Genomic DNA, 20859 nt, shown 5'->3' with positions numbered 1-20859 from the left:
GCCGGTTTCCATGCAAACTGTGCCGCTATATCTGGATCGCCCGCCATAACGGACAATCGCTCTCCTCGTTGATAATGAAGACCGGGACCGCCGCCCCAGGGTGATTTTATAACCTCCCCGCTCGAAGCGCTACAAACTCCCTGTCCGCGATAAAATCTTAACCCTTAAATTGCCGACCGGATGGATTTATGAGGAGCTTGAGAACAGAAGCGGCCCAAGCACTCGTTTCAATTCAGCATACGCCTCTAACCCAATCGAGACGCGTTTGGGTGATGCCTCTAGATTGATGGGCGGAGCCTGTGACTTATCTCGTGCGTGATTGGTTTTCTGAACAACACCGTAAAAATTGTTTACCCAATTAAGATATTAAGGTGACGCCTCTGGCTCAAAGCCTATGTTTGGGTTTCATTGCTAACGAAAAAATTACTACTGCAAAACAACAAATTTATTAATTTGATGATTGTGTTTCCATTCGTATTTAACGTCTTTATATACACACTTTTTTCAGTACCTTAGGGTTTTGAGCCATCATTTATATGAGTGTTAAATTAAAAAAAAAAAACAATCCCAAATTAGAGAGACAACGACGTCAACGTCAACTTTTGTTCCTATTATAAATATTTCAATAGCGGGTAAATTTCAATTTTTCAATTCTTTGTTTGCTCGGGCTCGAACACGCAATAAAAGTAGTCAAGTTCGTCGAAACAATGGCACCCGTCGAGTGGTTTCAAACATCTCCGGGTTTCCGAGAGTCGTTTTACCTGTATTTGTTTCGCGTCATTTCCGCGGTCTCGAGCTCAAAATGATGGTAGGGGGGGGAGGGGGTTGATTTCCGAGCCGCGAGAAAGGGTGGGCAGGGGGGAGATCGGCCGAAACGCCGAGTAATTACTTTTCTGTTAAAAGTGTTGCTTCGCAAATTCGACAAGCACAAAAGGTCTATAGTCTATACAAGTTCGAGCAGTTTATTGTCTTAGAAGTCTATACGGGGTGTTTCCCTGAAGATACCAAAATGAAATTGGCAGAGATGGAATGGGGAATATTTTAGAATTTTTTTTGGACATTGCTATGATACAAGATAAGTGTCCGAAATTTGAAGCTATCGACTTCAAAGTTAGCAAGCAAATGGCTTTCAACCCTTTGACGGAACCTATTGAAATTGGGGCGCTTGGGGGTCGGGAAGTATTTTTAAAAAGGGTCTAAGAAAAAGATCATTTCTCGAAAACCGTATGGGCCACCGAAAAAATTTTAAACGAAAAGACGCAAAAGATTTGGCTCCATAAACGTTTATTCTTGACAATTTTTCAAAAATGTACAGGGTGCGCCGGATATTAAAAAAAAACTGAAAACTGGGTCCCCCTATTTCTTTTATAAGACGATAATAGCCCGTACAGACAGCTTGTATTTATGGTTTTTACCTATTATACAGGGTGTTTCTGATATTCCGTGCAATATTAAAAAACGTAAAGTGCCCTAGATCCGGTAGAGAAAAGTAGACGTCCACAGCTACATTTAAACTGGTTGCCATCGAATATAGCGAAGTATTTTTCAAAGATTTTAGAATTTTTTTTTAGATTATCTTGGTTTAGAGAAAAAAAATATTTTCTCCAACAGTATTAACCCAACCGGTAAAATTATTTAACCGGGAGACGCGGAAGATCCAGTGCTATGACTTCTATTTTTTTCGATTATACACGGGGTTTTTCAATTATAGACAAAAATCTAAAAGACCTTGAAAATTGTTTTATTTCAGAATAACCTATTTGGAGTAAATCAAAATTTGTAGAAAATATGGCCAATTGGTTCAAACTATATTATATTTTTGCATTTTTTTACGGTTTTGTGAAAATTGCTATTTCTTCAGTCCAGTCGCCATGACGTCATCGACTATTACGGAGTACTAAAAAAACAACATTTTCTCTAAAACCATTTGCTCTGTTGGAAAAATTCACAGATTAGAAAACGTGGAAGATCCAGGGCTATAACCTCTAATTCGAGAATTTTTTGAATTATTTACAGAGTGTCTTGTTTTTGGGTAAAAATTGAAAAAAATCTTTAATAAAATCCGTTTTGTGGATTGTGCGTACTGGATAATGAAAGTATATATGAACAGTTTTCCTTAATAAATTTAAAATTTAAAAATATACATTACATAGTAATGAAAAGGAACTTTTATTCCATTTTACCAACCCACTATTTGATACAAGGAGTACACAACAATTTTCACATAACGTATTTCTTATATTATTTCAATTTTAGCAATGATCCCTCGTTCAATTACCTTATCAATTTGATCAAGGATTCCATTTTTCGCTTGATATTTTTTCCAATTGAAAGAAAGCCAAACCATTAGCCGTGATTGCTGAATATATCTTCGCGGCGTCTTGCAAAACTTTAAAAAGAATCATAACGAATCAATGTCAATTTTGACGAATATATTCTGAAAGACAAAAAAATGGGGTAACTGTACAAAATTTCGTGAAGCGAATTTAATTCAGATGCTATATATAGAAAAAGTTCATATTAATATTGTACTGAACTTCATAATAGGGTGTTTAAAATTTTCCGTCTGTTGCAATTTATATGAAAGGTATCGAAAAATATAAGAGGCCTTCGTAATGGAATGTTGAATGTTTATTAAAAAAAAAAAACTGTTTACAATTAGAGTCACTTTCAAAAAGTTGATTGATTCTGCTTAAGAGGTGCTTCTTGTACAGGGTGTTTGTTGATGTTTTGCACCATACCTTAATCTTAAACAGCGAGAAAAAAAAATGGAGAAATTAGGTTTTTTTAATTTCATCTAATATGAATATTGGAAATACGGCTAAAAATAATAAAGGCAAATGAAACATTCTTATCAAATAAATAAAATATAAAATAAATTAAATTAAATTATTATTAATTAATTATTAAATAAATTAAAATATCATTGTATTCTATAATCAACAAAAGGTAATAAATTAAAAACCTTACATGCTTAACTTTTTTTTTTCAATCCATTCAAGATTTGGTTGCAGGTATGGTGCAAAAGATAAACATACGCCATGTACTTTTTCAATCGAATAAATCTTAGATATCAATTCTGGACCCACAGAGATATGTCTATGCCTAAAATATCGAAAAAAAAAATGAAAAGGTTCATTCAATATGCCCATGCGCGAGACTTAAAATTTCGTTTTTAACCAATGACCTTGCGACATTCAACAACCAACATGCCTGTTGACAGATCGTCAAGTTTAAAGGCGGCATTTTTATCGAGGTATTTCCTCAAAATATGCTTATAAATTATTAAATATTCCCCTTAGTAGAACCACTCTATCATCTATAGCTATCTGGGACCCATGTTATTTAAACTTTTTTTCAAATTTATTCTGTAACACCCCGTATATAGCGCGAAAGGACTAAATCACGCAACGTGACCGACGACCGCTGTCACCGGGAGCGCAGAAAAAAAACTATATCTCGGGAATGAAAAATACGGACGTCTAGTAACGTATAGGAGGGCGGGGGTGGGACGGAGACATTTTTCTCGGATATCCCCGCCGTCCCCCCCCCCCCTTACGAAAGTCCGCATAGAGGTTTCGATTCAACGGTGTGTGAAAAGATAAGGAGTATGGCGGACGTCCCATGGTCACTAAAAGCGTTCGCGGTGCGAGAGACAATTTTCGAGAACGGATACCAAAATGAAACGGGCGCGTTAAGAGGTTTTCCTGAAAAGGTCCGAATTGGTCCGGATCCTCGAAGGTATCTTTGAAAATCACTCCCTCCTCCTTTTCAGGGAAATAACGGAAGCGGTGGTGACGTCACGGCAGATCGGGCACCTCTACGAAATATCGGCGATCGCTACCCTGCCGGCACTTGAGAAGCCCGAGGAGTTTTCCTGCAAGCTGCATATCCCGCAGGCGAACTACACGACGCGTCGCGAGACGGTGTTCTATCCCGGTGAGTGTCCCGCTATCTACCGACTGCGCCCGTTAACAATATCGACTTATGTCGAATTATCGTGCCGTTAACCTTTTTCAAAGGATCTTTACTGCTTTGAATGCCAATTATATAGAGTATAATTTGAGAGTATACCTGAAGTCTGTTCCAACTGTCAACTAGTATATTTTTAATTATTGCATTTAAACCAGAATGAAAATAGTTGCGGTCTTATAGTCGACCTTTTGTAAATTGCAGTACAGTAAGACATTGCAATATGACTGTATGATGTATGATTGTATTGTTCGCGGTAGTTGTTATTCTTCCAGGAAGTAAGTTTTATTTCTTTCTTAGTAAAAATCTGTACAGTACTTGCCATGGTGAACGTTACTTATTGTATTTATACTATAAAAACATAATTACTACATTACCATATTTATGTCGATGAAATTGTAACGGGTTTAATTTGTCATTGGCTACTTCGACTTATGTTTCTCACATGTAGGTTAATAATGCTCGGACACTGCCTATTAAATGTTTTATTCTCACAATTACACACTGTCTTAATCCTCAAAACTACTGGTATTGCTAATTATTCTTCACTACTTCATTCTGTTCGAACACACTGTAACTGTTTAATTGCTTGGTGTGGTTTGCCTGTCCTAAAATGAATGTAAATAAGTGTAGGTCCTTGCATTTTTGCTGCAATTTAGGATGTTACTGCGGAATGCGGTTGGATTGCACGAGACGATCGTCTTGTATTCCTTCTTATTTCCGAACTAACGGCAATTTCTATTCTTGTCCCTTGCCTTCATTTATTTACATTTGTTGCTTTTTGGAGAGATTATATTTCAATCCTCTGTCAACGCAAATGCACCCGGCCATTAGTACAGTTAAGCACTCGACCTTTGGCCCACGTTCGTCTTCGATTTCCTAAGACGTTTCTGTATAATCTCATTCATGTTTGTGTGTGTGTGTAATAATTGGTTATTATTGGTAATAGCGGGTAGTAGTTAGGTAATATTTGGTCTCCTTGCGTTGATTAACTTCTGTCATTATTGGCCCATTGACCCTAGTGGTGTCGGAACCGAACATCGTATTGCCAGCACCACAGCACCATCGGTCTCTTTTTTTGGAACTTTGTGAAACTTCATCGGTCTTTCTTTCTTTGGCTTTGATTTATTTACTTAACTGAACTGAACTTAACTAAACTGAGCTGCTTGGGCCCTATACTTACTGCTTCCAATCGGTAGCAAAGTGAGCAAAGTATAGTAGGTATTGGATTTCCAGGATGTGCAGCATAATTTTTTTCTTGCGCACTGATATGTGGGGGCGGTGATGTTTTGTATGTATGTTCTGCATCTTGTGATGGGCCTATCTTGATATTTTGCGTTAAACAAATTAGAAATTATTACAAATTACAAAAATTAGAATTAAAATATTTCTCTGGGATTCATTTAGATTCGGCATGTTCACTTACTTCACTGACAGAAATGTGATTGTAACAATTTAAGAGCTTTATCTGCTCATTTCAAAATTAAATTTCTGCTGCAGAATTCGAAAATTGATTTTAAAAAATCGTGTTCCCACTATATTTTCTGTTTCCTGCCAAAAAGTGCGCAGTAATACCTGATTTTTAAATGAACTTGTTCCATATATTGGTCGTTCATTGTATATTTGCTTAAAAAAATCAGGAAATTAAAATAAAAAACGAAAGATGCCAAATAACCTTAAAGCTGGTTTAGACAAATTTGTTTTACGAATCGAAACTTGCGACTTTAGCATTTGGCGAAACAATAAATAAGATATAATTTATTTTTTCTACTCCCTTCTGTAAAATACCTGATTATACCTCGATCTAGCATGCGGGAAGCGTCGCCTTACCACGTGAGGTTCTTGTCCCACGAATCCGAGCCCCTTCGGAAATTTCCGGGATTTTACCGCACGGGTTTGGGAGGGAGGAATCGGATGTATTCGGAAATTTTACCTCACTTTTTGCATAATATACTATTAAACATTAATCTCATTTTGTTGTTCGTAATAATTAATAATTAAAAGCTTTTATTTAATCTCCAAATAGAAAAGACACCTGGATGAGGAAAAATATTTTGTTACCCCGATTCAACCCCTGCCTCGCAAGATTAAATTAAATTAAATCAAATTAAAAAATATAGTAATGAATTGGCATTTATTAACATTTTCTGAAAATCGCCCTTAACGCTCGAAATTTCACTTTTCAACATTAGAAATTTACAAAAAAGAACTCCTATTAAACTTTGCAATTTATGATATATTCTTGTAATTTCGCATTTATTTACGACATTTTTACAAGGGGTTCCGAAAGTAATGCACCACATTTTTGCTCCATATTCTTGGAAAATAATTACGGAAAATTCTAAGAAAACGAACATTTTTTTTCATTATAATGTTTAAAACATTCCAGATATTAGTACACTGCTTTTTTTCCACCAGTGACGCCCGTAAAGAAAAATATAGTACGCAACTGGTTTTTCCTAAAATAACAATTACATTTGAAATCACCATTCAATTTGGAACAAATTTAATCTTTTGATTTTTTCCGAACTATGCTTCGTTTTCAGGGAAAAAATAAAAAACCGAACAAAACTTTTATTGGATTTTCTTAACAAACCATGAAATTTGTTTATTATTTTTATTAAAAACCAAAGAAAATACCAAAAAATGGTCTTGGAGCCATAAACAAGTTATCTTCTCGTCTCCGAAAGGCACATGCGAATGCTTGTGCATATACGAGGTGTGCTTAAAAAGTAAGGTGACTTTTGCAATTGGGCGGCCTACATACATTCGATCTTCGATATTTTTTTTATGTTGGTACTCATGTCCCTAACATGTTCACAGTTTGAACAAGAAAAAATTTTATAAGTAGTACAAGCTGTTCCAAGATGGCCGAGAAGACGCCGATGACGAACCTCGCTCTGGACGCCCCAGCACGTCAATAACTGTTGAAAGCGTTGAAGAAAGAAGTGAAACAAATGCTGTTCAAAAATCGTCGAATCACTATTAGAGAAGTGGTCGAAGTTGTGGGCATGAAACATATAGCACCAAAATTTGTTGCGAATCTTAATTTTGAAAAAAAAAAGGACCGTCGAAAGAGCACTGGTGGCGAATCATGGGTATATGGTTATAATGTCGAACCCAAAGCTCAGTAGTTGCATTAGAAGAACCCAGAATCACCAATGTCACCAAAACTCAAGAAATCCATGAAGGGAAGAAAGTTTGAAGCGATTGAGGATATATAATAAATAAAAAATCACTGGGAGAACTCAATGCTATACTAGAAAGTGCTTACCAGAAGTTCTTCGAGGATTGGAAAAAAACGTTGGCACAAATGTATTATATCTGGGCGGGGGGGGATGACCTTGAAGGGGACAATATTAATTTTGATGAATAAATAAATACTTAATAATAAAACTTAAAAGTCACCTTACTTTTTAAACACACCTCGTATTGTTAAAATTGTGACAGTAACTAATAAAAAACGAAAAAATAAAATTACTTGTATCTCCATTTCTTTTAAAGGAAATCAGTAGCGTACCACTGACTGTCCATGAACAAATATTTTGGTTAATTAGGTCGCCAGTCCACTGGTCAAATGCTTGGACTCGTTGAATATGATTTGAAAATCGAGCAAAATTTTCCAAACCAAGACGTGCGAGATATTGAGATTATTTCAAAATTGTTCTAGTACTAAGTTCAGTATTTTCATCAATAGAATTTAAAACTGCCTCTTCAATTTCTGGAGTTCTTACTCACTTCTGTGTCCATTTGAAAATGTTTGCCTGTCTGGTATAACTCTAATAATAATAATTATTATTATTATTATTATTATTATTATTATTATTATTATTATTATATCAATAATAATATTTTTATTATCCCACATATTTAGAATACAATCAGTGTATTATGGATTTCGTCAAGTAGGTCAATATGGATCATGCAAATGAGGCAGAAAATTACATTAAAAATTTATATAATAATAATAAATATAGTGATGACAAACATTAATAGGTAAAATATTCGTTTAAATTATAAAAGGTTTTCTAGGAGGAAGAATTTAGTTTGGATTTAAAAATGTTACTACTGCCCGTTTGCTCTGACTATTGTAGACTCTAATATTATATTAGGGAAGCGCTTTTGATATAATCGCCTAGTTTCCGGCCCACTGCTATCAGTCAAACTATATGTATGGTTTGTTCATAGATATAAGAAAGTGACGAATTGCTTTTGAATGGGATTATCCAAGGGTGGTCATTAACATACAATGTAACAAGATTATGCAGTCTGGTGTATCTCAGGAGATACTCCCGCCCAAATGTAGAAAACACTATTCTATTGAGACTAAGGAAGTTATAAACAATCTCTATTTGACTCTCATTGAACGTGGTGCCAGCGAGCAAGCATCTTTAGAAGAAACGGCCACATTGACGAAAATTCCAACATCAACTGTATGGAAATTTGTGAATAATCCTATTTCAGCGAGGAAAAAACGAAGCGATGCTGACATTTTTTCGAGTGTAGATGAAAGTGATCAAGATATAATACGGCGTAAAATTTACCAGTTATACGAGGAACAAAACGAGCCTACATTAGATATCTTAATTAGGAGGCTTGCAAAAGATGAAACCGGTGTTAAATGTGACAGAACTACCTGATCTTTTAGAATTCGGAAATGGCCACTGCAATATCTAGAAAAAATTAGGATTTACAGAGAACAACAAAGGCCAATTATTTACTTGGATGAAACCTGGTTCGACACTTATGATACCCCGGAAAAACTATTTTGCATGCTGTTTTAAAGATGGTTGGATTCCAAATGAACTTTCTCTGTCTGCGAAAAATATTAAAGATTCTTCTCTGAATTACCATGAAGACACAACCGCTGATTTATTTGAAAGTTAATAGCGTAATTCTAATGGACAATACAAGTTATCACAGTAGACAGTTGACTAAAACCCCTTCTTCATGTGACACAAAAGCAACAATCCAAAATTACGTGTATAATAACGACATTTAATTTCACGATTATACCAAAAAGCAATTAATTAAGGTTCTACAAAGCTTGAACCTACAAAAGGAATTTGTTAATGTCCTCAAACTTATAGAAACCGAAATTTTTAACATTGCTCCACAAAGTTGGGCAAATTCTGTTAAACATATAAAAGCAGAACAATCGTATATCTATCCATATTGCAAATAATATGGAACAAATAATAATTAGAACAGGCGATGATAGCGGTAGTGATACTGATATATTATGTGAATAATTTTAAGTAATTTAAGTTGGTAATAAAAATAATTTGTAATTTTATTTTAGATTTAAACATAAATACATACATAAATAAATAAATATTGATTAGTATCTTTCCTAACAAAACCCCAAATAATTAAATTCCAAGCAAAGTACGGACCTGTTCGGCCATATTTCATTCTTACAGCTTGCCCGGGTCTTTCCTTAATTCGTATCTGTTAGTCACTTTCTTATATCTATGAACAAACTTTATACGTAAACTGCATATCTGTCAACTCTTCATCAGTAAAATTGACCATTCTTTTTGTAAAATAATAATGCTCGGTTATTTTACATACCAAATTAGTAGGACGCGAAGAACTGAATTTAAAAACCGATGTCAAACAACTGTCACACAACCGCCTTGACAACACAGAATTAAAAATTCCTGCGCACAACCTACTACAAATCACCTTATGTCTTCGTAAGTTTTGACCTCAGGTATTCCATGGCCCATTCGTTTTGAACCACCCTGTGAAAATAAAATCGGTAATAGGACACGTAAGGTGGATCAAGAATTTCGAATGAGATACCGAAAACACAAGACCAATTAATAAAACAATTTTAAAGGGCCCGAGTTAATAAGCGCCTTACGTTTAAAAAAAAATGTCAAAACATGATTGATAATCCCTAACGACCATTTCGTATAAGACCGCTAAGGAAAAAATTTGAATAATTACGACGTAAGGAGAAAGTTTCCCCGGACCGGTGTAGGCGGGGGCGCGGAGGTCGAAATTTTCTCCGGGACTCTTGCTCCGGTAAGAAGGGTTCAACCCCTCGGAAACTATCATAATCTTGATGAATCCGAAACTATTTCACTTATTATGAAGGAAATTAATGTCCGGGGTGTCCACTTTATCGCCACCCGAAATAATGACCGTAATAGGTCACCGGGAATAATTTGACCCAGATATTAATCATCCCGGGGAACGGCCAAGATTTCCCGGGGGCGAATTCAACTTGCGGTCGGGGAAAAAGCGGGGCAAAAACGATCCCGCCGCCGCCCCCGGGGCCCGCCCCTCCGCGGCCGCTAAATTCAAAGCGATCCTCTCTCCGGGAGAGATTTTTTCGTAATACGTTTTGTCTTCACCCTGCCTTCCCCGTCTCGCCCCCCTGGCGGGGTTGTTATTTTTTGATTTCTTCGGTTTTTATTTGTCCTCGAGGGAATGTAAAAAAAATTCATTAAGTTGACGATTTGTCGTTTTCATTCGGGAGATTTTTTCAAACATTAGTCTTTTTGAAGATAAGTGTCGAACACTTCTGAAATTCTTTGGAAAACCAGTATACTTTGTTACTTCAGCCTCCCCACCCAACTGGACCGGCACTGGGAAAACGACTCACGCGACCCTTAATCACAATAAACCTCCCAGCGGGGAATCCCCTCTCTGACATGTTGCCGGACGATGTATCACATCCTGAGGCGAGATGAAACTTTAAAGTGGCGTAATTCAACGCTTGGTGGGGGACAGCGGGTATAATTGACCCCCAAAACGGTCCCGTCTTTTGTTGCGGGAGAAGCTATTTTTGCCGTGGTGGTTTTTACTCTCATTAGACGTGTAATACCATGTAGAGGAGCTTGAAATAAAAAAATATATAATAATAATAATAATTTTGAGCGGATCAGGAAGGTATTAGGCACCCACCTCAGGCAGAAATAAAATTCATACAATTGGTAGTCTAGCGATTCCAGTTATAGAGTACATTTATAAAAGACTTCAATCAATAACGCAGGGTAAACTATTACACCTTCGTACAGATGTCAACCGTCTGTATATATCTAGACAACATTTTTAGGCAAGTGGAGCTGACAAACCAACAAGCGATTGTCACTCTTGGGTGTTGAAATGATTTTAGTCTTACATCAGCAACGTCAGAGATGTGTGTCTGTAAGCCAACAAAGTGATAAAATTTTAAAAATAGCGGGCTTGGACAAGCCTTCAGCTAAAACTAAACAACAATAACCAATGATCAAACACTTTTCACAAAACTTCTGATTTCCTCCGGCGTTAGTTTTTGCTTGCTGACGTTTCGCCAATCATCATGTTGGCTTCTTCAGAGGTTGACTGAAACTGGCTCGCATTTTACTCTGTACCTGCCTATATATTGTTGGCGGAGCTAAATGAGGGACATAAACATCGTCTCGCATGATTGATTCCCCTATTGGTGATAGGTAAAGACTGGAGTCGAGAAAATTCAGTTTGAGATACCAGGAGTTTATAGCATTCCATGAATGTGCGGCAAAGAATACATTGTAGAGTCCAGACGAAATATATCAGCTATACTCAAAGAACATGAAAGAGTATAAAGACTAAGACAAATAAACTCATCAGCTGTTGCCGAACACAATCACCAAACTGGACATAAAATTTTATAAATATATTATTAATTAATTATAATTTATATAAGATATATTAATAATATATTATATTAAATTATAAAGTTGCTTTGAAAAAAAAAAGTATTGTATTTGTATAAGTATTCGGCTGCATTTAGAAGATTTTATTAAACAATTATTACAGATCACGGTGTTTTTTTGTAGTTTGTTAAGAAATGAGACTTCTTGATTTCCCATAATAAACTTTTCAAATACAATTATATCACAAACGGGTGGATTGATTTCTAAGGTACACGAATTTTGCCTTGAATTTTTCGAGAAATCTAAAAATAAATTCCTTTGAAATATGAAAAAAAAAACCTTTTGTTTTTCCCAGTATTGTACACTCTTGTAAAATTATTCGTTCGATTTTTGTATATTCTTTTTGTTCGATAGATCTACCAAAAATGTAATATTTTGATTATTGGTTAAACCTAAAGGTATGTTCGGATTGGACTATTTCACAAAAGAAAGAGAAAAAGAGAATTATTAGGGATTTTTGAAATAATAAATTGGCAACGAATTCTTATTTAAGCATCAATTCAGTTCTAAGGATGACGTCATTGCCTCCATCGACAAATTTCATCAAATCCGAATAAAATTCATTTAAATATTTCTGAATCACCCTTGATTTTTTTTTTGTATTCGATTAACAATAATTTCAATCTCTCGAACTTCCGAGGACGTTCTTCAATTTTCTGACGGTAAAAATATTTTTTTACGCGATGGAGGATACACGAAATTCGAATGTAATCAGTCCCAACCCTCGACGCACTCCAAAGCCACCCCAATCGTCTCCAAAGTAGATCCCGAATCTCCACGAAGGTGTCGAAAATATTGAAATTTATTCAAGGACGGTTTTTCTTGTAGAAATCGAAGTAAACTTGAAAACGATGAAGCTAAAAAAAAATTAAAATTCTAGCGAGTAAAGTTGGAGGAGACCGGCGATATGGTTTTAAAAGGTTGCCGCGTGAATATTCAAGAGGGTTTTTATGTGTGTGGTTATCCTGCAGATTTTATACCTATGCCGGTCTGCGGGCGGCATTTTGAAAGGCACAGCAGGGAGTTTCGACAGAGTCGCAATCAAAGATCGACCGTACTTACTGGTCTTACAGGTGTATGAAATATTTTTTATATATATTTTTTTAAATTATAAATAATTTTTTATATTATTATACGTTAATGATAATGATGTTTTATTGATCCATATAATAATAATAATAATAATAATCTATATAAAAGAAATTATAATCACTCACTGTAAGAAATGTAGGTATATTCCTAACTTCAACGAGTCAAATTTCAATTTATTACCGCTGCACAAAGTTCAAATTCAATCATATCTATCAAAATAGTCTTTTGCCTGCGCATTGGAGGATCTAATGTCGGATAGTCACAAAATGAAATAGGTCATTAGTAGTACTGATTTTCAATTTGATCGGCTAGGCGAAATTTAATTTTAGCTAACTTACGTTGTTAATCGATTATGTCGTGCAATTGGTCCCACCACCAGATCCTTCACGATCCTTAGTTTCTGGGATTGGAAATGATTCTAAGAACTTCTTGGCCAACATTCAGAAATATATTCCTGATGACATATTATACAGGACAATTGCATGTTTTGTTTGTTTTAAGATTATTTTTTACAAAAGTTTAGGTCTTTTATTTATCGACTGAGGCAGTATGAAGTCCACCGGGTCAGTTAGCAAAATATAAATATAAAAAATTGTATAAATACACAGAAATAAAAGATGCATTTTATGAAACAAACAAACAAACAACCAAAGTATGATATGAATGTCTTAATAGGTGACTTGAGATAGGAAATGAAGAAAGATACAGAAAGGTAATATGAGGTAGGAGCAGAAACAAGAAAAGTAATGAAAATGGTATGATGTTGATCTTAGGATAGTGAGCACCTATTTTGACCTAACAGTGTCACGAGAAATCAAATTGACCATATTGTAGTGGAGAGAAAAAATTCAAATGCAGTAAAAGACTTTAGAAGTTACAGAGGAGCCGATACAGACAGTGACCACGTACTCTTAATAATGAAGCTAAAGCAAGAAATTCACCAAGCGGAGAAAGTGCAACGTTGTAAAACTGAAGACTCTTGCTGAACGCTTTGGGAAGGAAATGACGTAAAATGTGAGCACTATTCAAATGACAAATCGCATAGAAAATGATTGGGACGAATTAGAAAGAAGAAGTAAAGAAGTGCTGGAAAAAGAATTAGGTTATGTGAAACTATGCGAGACTAAAGATGCTTGAGGAACCAAGTGAGGACAACAAAAAAGTGTATCAGAGAGAACGGGAAACGACAAAGCCGTTATGTAGAGGAAAGAAAGTGGCACACATGGAAGGAAAGTTACACGAAATGGAGGGAGACTATATAAATAATAAAATTAGGAATTTTTATGAAAAGGTTAAGCAAAGTAAAGGCACTCGAACAATACAACAGTTTTACGAGGAGCAAAGTTGAATAGGAGATACAGATGGAAAACTGGATAGATGGCAAGAATATTTTAAAAATATACCGATTATACTGAAGATAGAACCAATAGCGGAAGATCAGGAGGCAGAAGATCCGGAACTAATAGCAGCACCTCCAACAGATAAAGTGGAATAAATCCTCAGTGAAATGACAAATAATAAAAGTGCAAATGAAATTCCAGCAGAGGATGGATTGTTGAGGGAGCGTATTACAGGAAGAAAGAATGTTAAATACATGGGGAAATGCTGTAATCTGCCCGATGCACAAAAAGGGAGTTAAGACGGACTGTACCATTATATAGCGTTACTAGATGTTGCCTATAAGATATTTGCAAATATCCTGAAGAAAGAGTAGTAGGGGAGAATTCAGTGGAGGAAGAAGTACCATTGAATAAATTTTTATCCTCCAAAAGACTCATGTTAACACGTTAGATCAAAACCTAAGTCTGCATTTATTATTCATAGACTCTATCAACAGAGCATCCCTTTTCAGGATGTTATAAAGACTGCAAGACTAATACGGATATTTTTATAAAATAAATGCATCGATACCCTTGCTCCGTACCACGTCACCCTTTCTAGGACAGCCGGTATATTGCTTGCCTCTTATGAAAATAAAGCTATCTTTCTTTCTCGTAGCTCCTTTTGGGTTATAAAGCAATCATTGTTTTTCCAATTTCGTTTTTACCGGCGACGAAGAAAAATGAAACTTGAAAAGTGTTCCCGAGCAGATGGGGTGGCAATCAAAAGATGCCGCAGAGTTTCCCATAATTCGCTTGCCTAATGCAGGCGGATACACACAGCAGCGTCGTCCGGAAGACGTGAGTTTGTCAAAATCGAAAACGGAACACCGCATAATAATTTAATTTCACACGTAAAAGCGGCCGGTCTTCCATAGTGAAAGCCTAATTAATGTATTAGACACAGGCTTCGGCTTCCAGACAGGAATACGTAATCAAACGGTCCTGCTTTTGTCGCGATCCGTTACTCCACCTCCGAACCGAGGCTGCCGTTATATTTAGGACGGCCTTTCGACCTCCCTAAACTTTCATTTATTCCGCAGGCCGAATTTATTAATACCGGCGGATGTATATCTCGGCAGAAAAGGAATGCACTTCCGTGAAACATGGGCGTCGAGAATGCCACCTTATGGTTGGTGCGGTTAGATCGGACAGTTCATAAAGACGGGTCGTAAATCCCAATCCTAGTTTTCAACTTTAACGATATGCATTACGGATGGTATACTTGTTGCCGGCGACCAGTGAGATATTTGATGTTAATTTCTGATCAAAGTTGTTTTTTTCAAAAACGTTTTTAATTTAATATTTTACACATTGTTAGTCAAAGTCAAATCATATCTCGAAAAAAAGAAATGTGGAATAAGACAAAAAATATGAATTATTTCTAAAATTTTACGTTCTCTGCGTCATGTTTAATAATTCCAATATTAAATTTAAAAAATGTATTAGCTAATATAATCGTTTCTCAAAATACGTACCAGCTGGTTGTTCCTACATCTTACATCGAAATCCAGCTGGTATGTATATATTTACAAATAAAAATTACGCGTTGATTGCAGATTTTTTATGTGATTTAGCAACTAAATAATAAATGCTTAATTCAGTAGAAAAACCAATTTCGACTTTTATTAATGAGTATTTTTTTAATCCAGCAGTTATTTTATTTTCATTTAGTTTTATAGTAGTAATAGCGCAGTGCGTGCCAGGATATTCCTTAGCCAATACGTTTTAAAACGTTTCGTCATTAATTCTTTAAAAAAATCGAAATCCATCGAAACAATGCTTACTTAGTATAATCATATTAATAACAATTAATTATCATTCATTCTTTGCTTCTTCCCCATTTCAATCGCTCAGATTCGATTAAGTAACTGTGACTTGACCTACAAAATACTGGCGTTGTTGAGGTTTGATCGAACAGTACATTCAGTAACAATTTAATAATTGCAAGGATAATCACATATCTATGTTGCACATGATTAGTCAAAGCCAAGTGACATCTATCACAAATATGAATTATTAGTAAAATTTTATGTTTTCTTCATATTTTCCAATACCTTAAAACTAATAAAAACGAATTTTTATTTTCGTTTAGTTTTATATTAGTAATACGTTAATGTGTTAGGAAATTCCTTGGAAGAGTACAAAACAGTAAAGATAGCTCGACGTTTAGATACTTTCCGTCCTTATAAATTAAAAAAAAAAGAAATCTATCGAATACTCAGTTGTCGCAAATATCATCATATTATCTACAATTAATTACCATAAATATTTGGCTTCTTCTCCATTTCGTCGGCACTGGTCAACGACAATTTCACGTTCCGACGTTCTTTACCGTACTATGTCCCGCGTATGCCGCTGTAGAAGTTTTATTGCGTTGCGGATTTAACCGAATGTGGACCCAGAGCAAACTTTCCGCTCTGTGCATATATGTATGTGTGTCTCTTTTCCCGAAATAATTCAGGAGTTTAACGGTTCAAAAAAAGCCCCTTATAATTTATTTGTGCTGCGTAGCCCGAACAACTGAAAAATATATTACGAACACAGCAGAGGGGGTTCGGCGAAACTCCCCTCGAAAATTGCCGAGATATGTGTCACGTCAAAATTTGACGTACGTTATTAAATTACCGAACGATACCGCGTTGTATTTATGTCTGTCGCGTATTTGATTAAGTTAATTATTTGCCGTTTAATTGGCTCGAATAATGTGGCTCCGCTCAGTCAAAGTACGACAGTTTACGTACAGTTAATCAAAAGGACTTATCGTACGTAAATGACGACTAAGTCGGGTTTCGAATATCCATTTAATTGGGTCGGTTATTACGGCTCAGTTTTGGTTATAATTTCATATCACTTTTCACAATTTTAGAAATCGTGGTTACTAAAAATAAATATTGGAATTAATACGTACCTTAAGATTTAAGATTCAAAAAATACACCCGAACATGCACGAAAATTCAAATTTTCCCGCCAAAAGTGGCTTAGAACCAGCACTACCATACTACTGATATGGGTTAAACAGGTTTTCAGTCTGTCAAGCCACGCTAGATTTGAAATAACCGTTTAATTCTTCCTCAATTAACCATAAATAAACGTGAACATAACAATTGCGTTAATTATGTCTGTTAAACTGGTTGTATTTAACTTGGGCGAATTTTTTAGTTGTTATTTTCACGAAGTGACTCGATCAAGGCTTTGTAACAACTAAACTGCTCCAGCTCATGTTTAATTAACATTAACTACAATCGTAGAATAGAACTTGCGTTTAATTATGTCGACTAAAGAGTTCAACCTAGGACAAGATAACCTAACTACGTTATTTTGAATGTTCCTGTTTGTCGTTCAAGAAATATTTATGTAAATATCATAATGTCAGTTAAAAGGATTTTAAATGTAGGTATAGATTATATTAATAGTCATTTTATTAAATACTAATAATACTCATTTGTCGCAATAATTCATTATGAGAAGTTGATCGTACTACGAAAGTTTTATAAAATTTTCCGGTACAACTATTTAATTAAGTCAGTTAAATGATAATCGCTTAATTCTTCAATGTCGTCTCCATATTTAGCTAAATTTTTGTTGCATTTAATTAAATACCAATCAATCGACATTGGACATAACGGCTTTGAACCTATTTAATCGATAATTACCTACTTACTCAATTAATCTTCCGAGTGTTTATGTTAATTTGATAAATGGAAAACGTCGCGGGTAAAAAATTGCTTTCCCACTAGGACGGATAAATACTTTAATAAAACGACCGGCACGTGTACATAAATTGTCGAGACACGAGGTCGGACGCCATTAAACACATTCGGATAGATCAAAGTGCTTACATCGTCCGCAAACAGAGCCCCAAACATCGTCAAAGAGGACCGAGGGCGACGAAGGGATCAAACCTCTAATGTGATGGGTGTTTGAGAAATTGTTCCCGCATTGTTTAGGCGACAATAATAAATGTTCCACGCCGCAACGTCTGGTTGTAAATCGAGAGGGTCTTCTCGTCTTGATTAAATTTCGGCAAATTGTTTTCTTTTTTGCCGACCGTCGGCGATCGCGTCGAAGTTCAGATACAGTTTCCTTTGTGCCGGGCGTTTCGGCGGGTGGAAAATCGGAGTTACATCCCGATACAAAAGGATTTCGAACCGGCGAAGCCGGAAAGTACGGTTAAAATTAAGCCAAAAGTCCGGAACACAATGGAAGCGGCCGCTCGCGTTGAAATTTAATTAATTTTTGCCCGAATATAATGATAATTAAATTTTGGGGGAAACCTAGAGCACCTTCATTTTTCCATCATCCGTTCCGTTAGTAGAGAAGCTGCGAGGTTTCTGCGACATATTGCTTACTGTCTGACGTTACACGGTTTCGTAGCGAATGATAAATATAAGGAAAGCCAGGCGCACGATATTCAAAAGCTGCTTTAAATGCGTCGAATTTAAGAGCTGGGAGGATTAAGAAACTCTTTATAGGATTTGCAGACAGCGTTATACTGACCTGAGGATTGCACGGGAGTAATGCGAACAGATTACGGAACCCGGGGTAACCGCAATTAACTATTCTATAGATGCATATGTTTAATTCGCCAAATAACCTATTTATAATAAGAGTTATCGACTAAACAAATTAGGCAATAAAATACCTGTGGCAACGGGCATCAGATAAGGGGATAGCCTAAGCCTAATCTTGGTCAATATCGCAACGGACGAAATCATAAACGAAGCAAAGCAAGCCGGGAGGGGATACGCAATGGGAGACAAGGAAATAGAAATAATATGCCATGGTGATGACGCAGTAATCATTTCAGAAAACTCCTATATAAATTCCAACAAATATAATATAATATCCACAAAAAAAAACAAAATCTCTTATACATATACGTATATACATATACATATTATATACATACATATCAAGTGATAGAAACCCAAAAAATGAAGTAAAAGCCCAAACACCAAAGGCAGCATTTATATCAGGATACCTAAGAAATTTAATTTGGCAAAATACGAGAAATAACAATAGAATATATGAAACTTGAGTAAGACCGGCCATGACATACGCAAGATAAACTAGACCGTAGAACACAACCACTAAACGGCTCTTAAGAGCAATGGAAATGCGAACCCTGAGATCAATAACAGGATATACGTTATTCGATGGGAACAGAAATGAAGCAATAAGGAACATGTGTAATATGTAATATGTGAAAATGGGCAAGGAGTGGCAAACCATGTTGGCAGAATACCAAATGAACGATTAGCAAAAATTGCAAAGGAAAAGAAACAAGACACAACCCGACCTTCTGGACAACCACTTATTAGGTGGTATGAAAGCTGGTCCTCAGCATCCCAAATACACTTCGATGAAAACACAGGACCCTTTCCTAACGTAAACTTAAATTTAAATTTGAAATTTATCTAGAGAAGAAAAAAAACCCAGTTTCACACAGATACATTCGTGTACCTCAATTCTTAAGGAGAAGAAGAGAACAGGCGATATTGCTGTGTATAAAGAGAGCATACGTCAGGTCTCAACTCAAAACCCCGAGACACTTAACTGGTGGCAATGTTTTACGTGATAGGACGTGTATCGAAATCGTCCGGTTTTGAATAAGACTCCGGCAACGTCAAATGAAAACGCACATCTGGCCGTAGGTCCCATCTGGACCGAAGCGATCCGTATAATTCCGGGGAGAGACGAAATTGTTTAATCCGGGCATCGGGGCGTATTGACAAATTTATCACGTTTAATGGCAATTCGCCGATAATGCGGTCGGCTATTTCGTTGCGGGCCGTTTTACATTCGGCAGAAGTTGGTCCCTACAGTGGGGTGTCGTTACTAACGAACTACATAATTTTGCCATTATTGATTTATAACGGCGAAACGAATGTGTGCGTGTGTGTGTGTGTGCAAGCGGCGAATATTCACGTAGCGACGGGATCGGAACCGAGCGAAATCATATTTGCCTCACGACTTGATGTTTGTGTTGAACGTAGTCAGTTTCGAAAGCGTAATCCTGTTCTTTAATCCTTCAATTGGTAACGTTTATGAGGGAGTGACGTTCGGACGTATGGATTGTATAATTGTTAAGGACTTCAAACGGCAGTATTGGAAAGATTCGGGCAGGTTGTCATTGGAAAGCAACAAATGGAACGAAAAATTCAGGCATTATATGTTTTACTGTTTTGATATTTTTGGTCTTTGATTTAATATTTTTATTGTGCGTTATAAGTATATATTCTTATTATAAGATATACGTTTTATCTTTGACAATATATTTATAGTTTTAATTAAGTATTTGGCTTTTGGTTACTTTTAGAACAAAGAACTCCCATGATCTCGATTTTAAGATACGGGGTGTTTATTTTTTTTTCTTAATAATAGTTCTTTTGATTGAGAATTCGTATAAGTCATGGCTGAAACAAAAGATTCGGACTACCTAAAAGTAACTAGACCAATGACCAAAGTTTTTAATGTTTTTCAAAAATAAATATCTATGTTAATAGTTGTCAGATATACAGAATAAAAAATAGATGAAGTTGGTCCAAGTTAAAATTCTAAAATCTGCTAAATAAAGTCGTCGTCGTTTAATATTACGTTAAGGTAAGGTAAGGTAAGTTATTAAAAATTTTAACACAAGAATAGGTCAAAATGGTATACTTAGACGTCAGTACGTACAGCCCTTCTTGAGGTGTTTAGACCATTGTAATTCATCGATTTGA

The 20859-nt window shown here is 35.8% G+C and overlaps 1 protein-coding gene across 1 annotated transcript in view; it reads left to right on the top strand.

Moving 5' to 3' along the window:
- LOC132699494 (uncharacterized) overlaps nucleotides 1-20859 on the top strand; it is a 321798-nt gene that overhangs the window by 184498 nt on the left and 116441 nt on the right. The window contains exon 5 of the mRNA XM_060666244.1: nucleotides 3776-3939. Within this exon, the coding sequence (XP_060522227.1) occupies nucleotides 3776-3939 (164 nt within the window). The remainder of the gene's footprint in view (nucleotides 1-3775; nucleotides 3940-20859) is intronic.

Source organism: Cylas formicarius, unplaced genomic scaffold (genome assembly GCF_029955315.1).
Source record: "Cylas formicarius isolate icCylForm1 unplaced genomic scaffold, icCylForm1.1 PGA_scaffold_3__17_contigs__length_32017465, whole genome shotgun sequence".
NCBI lineage: Eukaryota > Metazoa > Arthropoda > Insecta > Coleoptera > Brentidae > Cylas > Cylas formicarius.
The sequence above is the reverse complement of the archived record's forward strand: the minus strand, read 5'-3'. Positions and strand labels throughout refer to the sequence as shown.